Consider the following 11,429-nt stretch of genomic DNA (forward strand, 5'->3'; position numbering starts at 1 on the left):
GGAATACTGCACATTCAGTCCCCTTCTTGTATGCCATGTATCAACCTGAATAATTACAAGTATCACAGAGATGGTGATTTCCAGAAGCTGGGTTTATATCAGATATTTTCATTTAAGCTCTCCAAGTTATTTCAGTACATGCAGCAGCAAAACAATTCTTTGGAAAGGGGACTACTTAGTCTGATTAGTCATTTGTCCCCAGGTGGAAAGGAATTCACTCTTGTAACAAAACCAAACCAGACAGTTGCTTGTTGAATGAATTATTCTTACAATAGAATTCAGTTGAACCTGAAGCCCTGGTTGAGGTGAGTCTAATCTTCATTTCTTATGTTGTGCTGGAGATATGCAGGCTGGTGAGGGCTTCTTTCTCTGTGAAGTAAGAGGCCAGTGGAATTATCTATAAACTTCCATCTCTGATGGCCCGGCACAGAGTCTCTTGGACCAGCAAAGCCTGCAAGTCAGGGAGGAGAGGCCCAAGCCCATGACCTGGACTTTCCCTGCTGAGCCTTCTTTCCAGCCATCTGGTGGATCTTTGCATTTCTTCAGAAAAACATGTTATTGTTCTCTCTCTCTCCCCCCTCATGGCCTTCCTATATATTGTTTTCTCGGCTCAGAAAACTCTCTTTCTTTTCTTTAGCCAGCTATCTCCTATACATTCTTTAGGTCTTATAGCAGACCTTTTCCTCTATGACAGTGATATTGTGACTTATAATAAGAAATATATATTTGTTCTTTATCTTGTTTCTGGCATAGTGCTCCTAAAACCCTTGGAATTTCCTAAATGATGAGTATCATTAAAGCATCCTTTTTATGTTAATGAAGTGATTTTTAGAAAGCCCCTAGGTCACTAGGAATGGGATGTAGTTTCCTGGGAAACCAACCTTGAGATTAGAGGGTTAGAATTTCCAGTCTTACCCCCCTTACCCCTGAGAAGGGGAGAGGGGCTGGAGATTGAGTTCAGTCACCAGTGGCTAATGATTTAATCAGTCATTTCTGTGTAATGAAGCCTCCCTAGAAACCTGAAAGGACATGGTTCGGACAGCTTCCAGGCTGCTGACCACGTGCAGGTTCTGGCAGAGCAGCACGCTCTGAGAGGGCATGCAAGCTCCGCGCCCCTTCCCCACACCTTCTTCTCCATGCATCTTCTATGCATCTTCTCCATGGGGCTGTTCCTGAGTTATATCTTTTTATAATAAACCAGTAATCTAGTAAGTAAAATGCCTTTCTGAGTTCTGTGAGACAATCTAGCAAATTAATTGAATCCAAGGAGGAGAGGGGATCATTAGAACATCCGACCTATAGCTGGTCGGTCAGAAGCACAGGTGATAACCTAAGTTTGCAACTAGCATCTGAAGTGAGGGGGACAGTCTTTCAAGACTGAGCCCTTAACCTCGTGGGATCCGACACTATATTTGGGTACATTGTGTCAGAATTGAGTTGAATTATAGGCCACTTAACTGGCTTTAGAGAATTGCTTAGATGTACTGGACTCCCCCCACACACTGAAATTGGATAAGAACCCTTGTAGTCAACTTTCCTGCTCACCACCCTCCCCCAACAAGGTGAGGGTTAGGTGCTCCTGTCAAGTGCTGCTGTAAGATCCTCATCTCAGCCTTTGATACCTTGTTTATGCATCAGCCTCCCCTGCTAGGCCGTGAGCTCCCTGAAAACAGGAGCGTGGTCTGTCTGTTCCTGTGATGTCCTGGGCCCAGCACAGCACCTGACTCATTCCTACTCCTTAACCAGGACTTGCTGAGTGAAAGAATGGATGCTGAGCTGGCTTGTGGAAAGGGAACTAAGGAGGACAGAGACCTGGCAAGGCACCTCCATAAGGCCATGATTGCTCATTGCCCCCAGATGTGTTGCCTTTATTCTAATGCTGGGAGAGTGAGAGGTGAACTTTGGAGGGACCTCGGGCTTGTTGGGGAGCAACAGTTCAGGGGTCTGCATTTTTGTGACTTGAAGGGGGAGGACTTGCTTTGGGAGGATCCTGCTGGGGGGGGCACCTGAGTCCAGCCCTGGTCCTGGTCTCAGCTGAGCACATGTTGTTGGGCCCTTAGTCCTGAGCTTGGTATCTCTGCTCACATCTGACACTCCATTCTTCTTTCAATGGGAATTCTGGGCTGAATTTATACATTTAAATTTATTTCATTTTACTGTCTTTATATTTTGAATATGTTAATGTTATTCACTTTATCCTCCTTTAACTTCCTAGCTTTTGTTGTACTTTTTAGTCTATTATTGAATAATTTTCTATTGTATTCAATCTTATTTACTGGATACTATTTTATATTCCTTTTAACTCTATCCAGCAGGATATTTTTAGTTAAATTTTGCCCTTATTGGAAACACTCTTAAATTAAGAGCATTTATTTCTTAGGCCTTAAAATATTTATTAAAATTCTCTAGCATTTTTGTTTTACTCTTTATATTTTTTAAACATTTTCTGTTGGATTTAACCTCTTCATCCATTTTCTAGCATTTGCTGGGAAGTTAGAGTTGACAAGTAGTGATGTTGGGGGATCGGAGGTGGGGGGATGATGCCACAACAGTGGCTGGCTTAATGAGGGGTTGGTGGCCCTTTTCCTTGTGCTGACAATTCCATACATTCTCTGCCTTTGCTACCCCCTTTCCCGCTTACACTCCAAGGAGGTCCTTCTTGCTGTTGTTAAAGGAGAGCCTGATATTTGCCATGGTTAAGAAAAAAGAGTGTCTCAAATTAAATTCCACCTTTGTCCAGGCAGATAGTTTGGGAAGTTCTTAGGACAAATTATATGGGTTGGAAGTTATTAAGATTAGCCTCAAATACTGCTCAGGGGAATTGCTGAACCATGCCATCATCTTGTTCCAGGACAAGCCAAGGCTTCTCTGAACCACAAACCCTAGTCTCTGAGCATCCACAGCCTTGAAAGAGAAGGAGAGCTCCATGGGGATTGTGGGTAAGAGTCAACCACTTGGTGCCTGAGAACTGACCCCAGAGAACACCCAGGTGGCCTTGAAAGTCCTGTTAAGAACTATTGGGTGGAAGCATAATAGTGGGATGATAGTCAAAGCTGGGGGATTATATTTTGTCGACCTACTTACAGGGTTAACCTAAATATATGGATTCACATTTTCTTTAGTCAGGAATTCAAAAGCTTAGTTGTCCAGTGCTCCGAGCTCTGAGAACCACCAGTTCTTGTCGCATGTGCAGTACAGCCACTGACTCACAGAGGGAAGCAGGGAGGTGGAGTTAGGTCGGTCATGGGGGGAAGAGGAAATGTCCCGGGAAGGATCATCTTTCTTCCCTTGTTATGTAAGATGTGGTTGCCTCAGAGAAACAATATGCTAAATAACTGTTAGGGTCCCAAACCACAGAAGCCTCCTTTAAGCTACATTGTTGTTGACTATATTCAATTTCATTTAATTCATATCAACAAGGCAGAGTTTTCTTTTCCTGCTAGAAAGGGGAAGTGAGTAGGCTTTAAGGATGACCCAAATGGTGCAATTTAGTGTTTTCACTGAGCATGGAAGAGTGTGTGTGTGTGAGTGTGTATATGTGTGTTGAGGGGGTGTCAGATGGAGAAGGGAGGGTGGAGTATAATAATGAGTAAAATGTGCCCCCTGCCCTCAGAGAGCTAACACTGTGGTTGGAAAGGCAGACACATACTCAGCTAACATGTGCTGTGGTAGTGGTGGAGATGTCGTCTGATCACTGAGCAACAGAAACAGTTCTGAGTGGGAAAGTCTAAAAGACTGTGGAAGGTACGGCAGCTGCCCCTTGAAGAATGCCAGGGCATTAAAGAGCAGAGGGGTGAAGACAGTACACATTTGAGGAAGAGAAACCGGTTGGGCGAGGTGCAGGGTGGTCAGCTGCAGCGCACAGTCACGAACAGCCAAGAAGCTCCTGGGGAGGATGGGAGGTGGGAAGAAAGAGCATAGGGGCAGGTGAGCTGTTTTGAGCAGGTGCAATGGTCTCATTACTTGCACGGAAGGTAATTGTTCATATTTTCATGTTGAATTACAGGCAGGTGATTTTCAAAAGCCTAATTCTTCTGAACAAAAGTGGTCTTGCCTCAGACTGAACAGCTACCTGTCTCATACAGAATGGCTCATTACCATGAAAGATAAGAAAGTGAGTAATTGCAAAAATTATGTTATATTTAACTTTCTAGGGATGGACTTGTTAGAGAATAGAATAAAAGATGTTTAATAGCTTTCCATCCTATTTTGTAACCAGTCTGTTTTGTAACTCCATGTTTTCATAAAGCATGCAAAGCCTTGTGCTGTCACTGAGGATACGAAGTTCACCAGCTCTAACATAAGGTCAGGAGGAGGAGTGTGGGAAAAATAAAGAATCCCTAACAAGGGTCAGGTCCAGGAATATCTTGGAAAGGTTATGGAGATTAATCACACTGCCCGTCCATTTGTGTATCTGGACAGAATCACACATAAACTTCTTTCTTTTGGGTGTCCACGGAGTGAGGACCTTGCAACAGGCAGTGATGAGTCAAGGATGTGATCTCTGGCTTAACTGTGTTTGCAGGATTGTGTGTGATCTGGACAAGAGCCTGAGTGAAATTCATTCCTTTATTGAGACATTTGGGTAAACCAAGCATTGGTCCACATCTCCATCTTCAAGTTTAATTTTTCCAGTGAGGAGCTGAAACATAGAAAACTCGTGGGTAGAGACTATTGAATTCCTGAAATTGTAGTTCATTTGTAAGTCACTAATAGATAATAATATACATACATATGTATTAAATATATTATAAAATATATAGTGAGATACTTTAAAAATTGCTTTCAAAATATTACAAAGTAATTATTATCATTTACTTCTGTTTTTCATTTTGCTTGTTCAACATTATGCTCTTGAAGGTTGACACCAGTGTAATCAGATTTCGATATACAAACTCATGGTATCTTAACTGGGAAAATGTCTCATCTTACTCTTAAAAATATTGGCACCCTGGCTGGTGTAGCTCAGTGTACTGAGTGTGGGCCTGTGAATCAAAGGATTGCGGTTCGATTCCCAGTCAGGGCACATGCCTGGGTTGCAGGCCAGTTCCCAGCAGGGGACACACAAGAGGCAACCATACATTGATATTTCTTTCCCTATCTCCTTCCCTTCCCCTCTAAAGATAAATAAATAAAATCTTTTAAAAAATACACTTTAAAAAAATATTGGCTCTGGTCCCAATGGGGGACTCTTTTGAAGAAGCATTATTTTATTTCTTACCCTATGCCTTGCATCTACATGAGTGAAGAGAAAACCAACAACATTGCGTGTTTTATCCCTTTACACATTTCTGTCACTTCAATCTCATCTATAACAATACAGGTTTTCAATTGTAAATCTGCACCACTCTGGGAAAATAGCAAATAATGTAGCTGTGTTACCAACAACAGAAAATAGTAGTAATAAAACCACCCATTAAGCACGGTATCTGACTAGTAATAATGCATGGCATAGCAAATTATGGTACATCGTGAAACAGCACATTGCTCAATTGTTAAGCGATAATTAGGAACACTGAACAGAAACCTGAAAACATACTTAGGGTATAATTAATAATTAAAGAAAAACTGATGATTCTATACATAAGGTATGTACGTATGCACATGGAGGAAGCCTAGGAGATAATATGCTAAAATGGAAATTCAATAGTTCTGTTAGGGTAGTGGGACCTCTGATTTTCAAAAATATTTTTTAATGTTATAAAGAATAGTGATAGTGAAGTCACCAAATAAATGATGCTGTAAGTGTAGAGGGGAGATATTAATAAAAATAAACATTGGATATTATAAAAGGGAAAAACATTGAAAAGAACAAATTTTTCTCCCCACAATTGTTCACTCAATGGATATTAAGATCCATAGAATTGAAAGCACTTTCAAAGGAGCTGGTAAGTAGGATTTGGAAGAAGGCCTGAACTTAACTATATCTGGATTTTGTTTAATATGATAATTGCAATAGAAACCAAGCCTTGAAACAGTTGTCTAAATATGCTCCAGCTTGGGTATCTTGGCTGAATTTACACTTCGGCATCAAGGAACAGTTTAGAAAAGAAAACATATGCATGATAAACAGCAATATTGAGCAGGAGAAATCCAACAGAGAAAATTTCAAAAATAAAATACCTATTTAATATTAAGTTGAAATGACTATTTGAATTTACAGCAAGTAAAAAAGTAACTAATGCCGACATAAATTTATGTCTGCCTGAAAGCTCTTAGAGGATATCAGAAGCAATTCTCATGTCTATTATGTTAGTATTAACAATTTGCTGGAACTGTGAGTGAGCTACTCTGTTCTCTAATGGCTCAGGCACTTTCTCTCCTCGTTTCCCTTCCCTTTCATCTCTGTTCAGAAGAATGATGGTTTTACCATGAATGGTACTTAACAAGTGTTTATTGGGGACACAAGGCTAGCCCACGTCATGTTAGGGAACGGTTGTTTAATGTAAGATGTTAAGAAAAATTCACACACACAATCACACATTTTATTCTTCCTGGTCAAAGTTAAGCCTCCCAGCACTGTAGAAAATTCCTTTACTTTAGCGCTGTAGAAAATTCCTTCAAACACATATTTAGCTGCCTTTAAGGATCTTAAATAGGTGAAGAGAAGAAGGAACTTGAAGTAAGTTTCTTCTGAAATAGAACTTGAAAATGTGATAAAATACCCGATATCTTTAAACTACTAGATGACTTTGGATTTGGAAATTGGAGTGTGTGTGTGTGTGTGTGTGTGTTATGAAGGAGTTTGAGCTGGTTTCAAGAAACCAGAAAGTAACTTTTCCAAACCCCAAACTACAGCTGGCAGTAGAAGCATCTCTTCTCAAGCCCCGTGTAAGACTTGCTGAGCCTCTGAACATTGCTTTTTCAAGCCTTGCTAATCTCCTCACCTCTAAAGCTGTCCACAGTGGCAAACAAATTAGGGGAAGTTCTTATTTCTAACAGTTATCTAATGATTTTCACCTTCATAAAAATATGGTCTCCCTCTTTCAAAATGCATTAGAATGGTCAAGAGGTATTGTGATTCCAGGAATTGTTTTTTCTTCATGCCAAGTCCAGAGTAAATTACATATAGTGTAAGGGTATGTAGTAGCTTATTTGGGGCTCTAATATAAAAAAATTATCCTCAAAAATATTTTACTGAGCATTCTTCATTTTATTCCCAGAAATGTATTTAGCTGAATAAAAAAATATTTGGTAATAGAACACATCTGCTTTCACACATCTACAAAATTCTTTTTAATAGTAGCAAGAATTCAATCCATGTCACATAATTGTTACCATGAATTGCATAACTTTGGCCTGCATTTTGCTGTAACTCATTTCCTGGCAAGGCATAAAGTGCCTTTGACAAAATGCCATAGAATATTCAGACTGGGAATGAATGAAAAGATAATCTAGTATAAATCAGTTCCATGCCTCCCTTTTCAGGGAACTGAGATGTGAGAAGATAACATTTGCCCAGGATTACAAATCTCATTTTATGACATTTAAGCCCTACTAAAAAACAATTACATGCTTTTTGACATATTTGAATAGGAAATTGTAATTTTTAAGGGCATAATTCTTAAAACATGAATAATTGCTATACTTAGAGAATTACAGAGTTGAACTTGAAATATGCAAGAGAGGTAATACCCCAAATTATTGTTCTCAATTCTACTTTTGGGAAAAAGTGGCTGAGACTATCTGATCATTAAAAATAAGTCTTCATTCTTTGAAGGATGCAAAATTATTTTTATCTTCTGGATGAAATATATACCATTTCTATGTATAATTCAATATTTCTCTTCAACGGGGACCCAGTAGTATTCTGGCTGATTGACCTCTTATCTATTACAGTTGAATAAGTGAAGAAGAAAGACATTTTAGAATTCCATTGTAATTTTTTTTTCTCAGCAGCAAAAAATTAAACATGAAATAGAGCAGGTCTTTGCCATGTAAAGTTCACTGATCAGATGAACTAAATAAAAACTGGGCTTTAGTTAAATCTGGTAGATTAACTCTCATTTCATTGGCATTTACAGTCTTTGGGAATGCTGAACAAATGTACAAATAATGACATTTCTGACATTTCCAGAAGTTTAATCATTGCATTTCATGTAAATTCTGCATAAAGTTCAAGACTAAGATATTGATTTCATAGTTTTCAGGTATTAAAAGGCATATAGAAATAATAATTACCAGTACATGTCTCCCCCAAATATTAAAGACACTTGTATACACATGTAAAATCCATTTTGATTTGATGAAAACAAAGTCTAATCTATGAAAATATTACATCAAGTCATTTTGCACCTGATGGAAAAATTACACATGAATGATAGTATGTGTTAGAAACCACTTCAGATAAAGACCCAGTAAGTCACTTTAACTGGAGAGTTTAGTCAGTAACATAGCCATCTAAAAACATTAGTTTTTCACATAGCTGTTCACATTTATTTTACTTTATTAAATTTCTGATCTTGTCAGAGGATACTAACAACCTGAATTACACAATTCAACTGTCTTCAACTTCCCTTCCCCCAGAAACCATCCTACCTCAGGGGAGGTGTAGCTATTCTCTCCTGACTTGTTTTCTTTCAGCAAATACTAAGTGTGAAAAGCTTTCCACAGAGAAAAATCATTTCTTATAACAGGGCTTTACATGTTTTTTCTCTCCATTTCTTCAGACCTAAAGCAGCTCGGTGTCCCCGTGGGTAGCCCAAGTATCATTTGATGCCTGGTTTCTGCAGCCCACTCAAGATTTACCTTGCTTTTGGCAGGTACTGAGTCGTACTTTTGGGGTTATTTACAAAACATCCAACATAATTTAAATTGTTGAAAAGCAATTAGTACTGCTTCCTCTCCTACCCACTGCCTCTTCCAATGTCCTTAACACTCGTCACCCTTCCCTGCAATGTGTCCCCAACATGCCTATTTACGTGGCTGTCGGGACCAGAGGTTTGCACACCCATCACATACCAGGTCGGTTTCTAACAGTGTGAAGGCTGCTGGAGCAGGGCTGTTTCCTTCCACGGGGGCAGAGTGCAGTCATGTTTCTATCAACACAGCGACTCTTCTATGCAAAGCTTAGACTATCGTCTCCTGGTCCCACCTGCCTTGGCTCTGGTTGATGTAACAACAGTATCTGTCATAGGGACTGTTCTGCTTGTAGGAGCAAACGATGATACTGTCCTGGGGCACAAAGTAGATGCTGTCCTCGGGCTCGGGGCACTCGGACCTGTCCCAGGCTGAGCACTTGGCATCCAAGGCACTGTAGGTGAGGGAACTGCCTGAGGGACAGTAGCCATCCAGGTGTCTGGATGTCTCCTCGTGATGCTCACTCTGGACCAGGCTCTGGCATTCTCCTTCTTCCGTGGGGGTGGGGATAGTGATGGAGCTGACCTCAGCCTGTGGCTGGAGGGGAGGCCTCCCCCTGAAGCCCGCCTTCTTGGCCAGCTCATCCGAGCTTCCCTTGCCTGACTCCAGGTCCGAAGGGGTCCTCAGCAGTTCCACCACCTCCTTGTCCTTGGGCTTCCGGAAGCAGGGCAACTTTCGGACCCACAGTAACTCATTTTCGGGCCACTTGGTGCACCCCTCAGTTTTCCTGGCCAGGGCAATGGCCGCAATACCTGGTAGGCAGATGGCTGGCCCGATGGCCAGGAGGGGTATGTTTCCCAGGGTCTCTCCTTTCATCCCAGAGACAGTGAACATGAAGCCAAAGACCAGGAAGACACTGACCAGGGCCACCACCAGCCCAGTCCTCGGGTTAATGTCATCAGGCCGCATCTTTCATTCCATCCAGGTTGGGAGCTCTGCGCTGGCCAGGGACAAGCTTTAGCTTTACTGTCTTCTGTCAGAGAAACCACAGTGGGTTAAAAAAAAAAAAAAATCCAAGTCAATTTCCCACCCACCAACTCTGACTCTCTTACCCTCGTCTCTTAATCTTGTCCGATATGCTTGGTCTCTGCCCCTCTTTGTCTGTCTCTCCCCCAGTTTCTGTCCCTCTTTGTCTGTCTGTCTCTTTACGTAATTTTAACCTGTGTCTCTCATATAAACGTCCACCGGCGGGGGTTCCTGAAGTAGTACCTGAGGTCTCCTCCCGTCTCCTGGGGGCAGGGAAAGAAGCCAGACCGTCTCCTCAGACACCACCGCAGCAGCTGTCCCCTGGACTCTGTCCCTGGTTTCTGGAAGGAAAGCCTGACTTTTCCTACTGGCTCTGCGTCCAGGAGGTGGGACGTGGGAGCCCGTCTTCCCCAACAGTGCGGTCCCAGGCTCTGGAAGCTCAGCCGCGGCTCTGTGCGCGCGCCGAGGGCGGGTGGAGAAAGGACTTAGTCTGGGAAAGAGGGAACGCGGCGTTCGAGCCTGTCCTCCTCGTTACATCACTTTCAGAGCAAGCTCAGAAACAGAGAAGGACGCACGGGGGCGCGAGGCGGGCAGACCCCGAGGGAGGCCACCGTGTGGAAGAGGCTGCCCAGGGTCCAGTCGGGTGCTCAGAGCAGCCCAGGAGGGCTGAGCAGGGAGGCTGGACCCGCTTCGGTGCCCGGGGATGGTCTGGGGTGCAAGACTGTCGCTGGCCAGGGACCGAAACTCTGGTCGACTTGCCCATGGGGCAGCCCGGGCTCCGAGTTGGGGGTCCTGAGTGCCAGAGGTGACAGCTGGAGATGTCTGCCGGGGACCTGGACCTCTCTTCAGTAACAAATCGAAGTGATCCCACCCGACTGACAGCGGCTCCCAGGAGTTTCTCCGACTGCTGGTCTCTCAACCTCGAGGCTCCTGGGGCTGGCAGGGCTGCACGCGCCCAGGTGCCGCTGCCAGCAGACTGCTCTCGGTCCTGGCGCTGGCGGCAGCGCGCTGCGCTCAAAAGCACCCTAGCAGTGGAGTGGCTGCAACTCCCGGAGCGCACAGACTGAGTTAGTGGGGAGGGGTGGGTGCCAGGTTTCGCTCAGCCTTGGGTGGAGTCACCAGAGCCATTTGCTCAGGTCTTCCAGCGTGGGATTTGGGGCGGGGGGTGGGGGGGTGATGGGGTTGCTCTTTGGAGCCCGAACTCCACTCCAACACAGCCGCGGTGCCAGCCAGACCTGCTGGGTCAGGGGAGAAGGGCTCTCAGCCCTGGGGTCCCCATCCTCACACTTCGCATACAAGACCCAGCTCACCAGGAGAAGGAGGAACCTCGACTGGGTAGGCCAGGCTGACCAGCCCGCCTTGCAGTCACCTCCTTCCCTGCTAAAGCTGGTGCAGAGAACTGAGTGTTCTTTCCACGGCAGCAGGTGACCGATTCTCTGGCAAGACTGGCTTTGGCTGGGGTTCGTCAACGGGCTGCCCATTTAGGGCAGATGGGGAATAGTGAGGAAGAGAATAGGGTATGGGTATATTCTTTCAAAGCACTGCCTTGGTGGAAAGAACTTGGACATTGCGGCCTTCCCCACTTAAATGACCTGTGTATGCCT

The 11,429-nt window shown here is 43.5% G+C and overlaps 1 protein-coding gene across 1 annotated transcript; it reads right to left on the bottom strand.

Annotated features, from left to right (window-relative positions):
• Positions 1-9,009: 9,009 nt before the first annotated feature.
• Positions 9,010-10,219, bottom strand: TMEM215 (transmembrane protein 215). Its single transcript, XM_037159916.2, has 2 exons — positions 10,069-10,219; positions 9,010-9,832 (listed from the first exon to the last, which is right to left on the bottom strand). Exon 2 carries the CDS (start codon positions 9,766-9,768, stop codon positions 9,070-9,072), a length of 699 nt encoding a protein of 232 aa, XP_037015811.2. The 5' UTR covers positions 9,769-9,832; positions 10,069-10,219; the 3' UTR covers positions 9,010-9,069.
• Positions 10,220-11,429: the final 1,210 nt, after the last annotated feature.

This window comes from Artibeus jamaicensis, unplaced genomic scaffold, assembly GCF_021234435.1.
Source record: "Artibeus jamaicensis isolate MK-2021 breed Jamaican fruit bat unplaced genomic scaffold, CSHL_Jam_final scaffold_1964, whole genome shotgun sequence".
In the NCBI taxonomy this organism is placed as follows: domain Eukaryota; kingdom Metazoa; phylum Chordata; class Mammalia; order Chiroptera; family Phyllostomidae; genus Artibeus; species Artibeus jamaicensis.

Bases quoted from the DNA above. Each gene is read 5' to 3' on its own strand.
- TMEM215 (XM_037159916.2), bottom strand. From the start codon at position 9,768: ATGCGGCCTGATGACATTAACCCGAGGACTGGGCTGGTGGTGGCCCTG.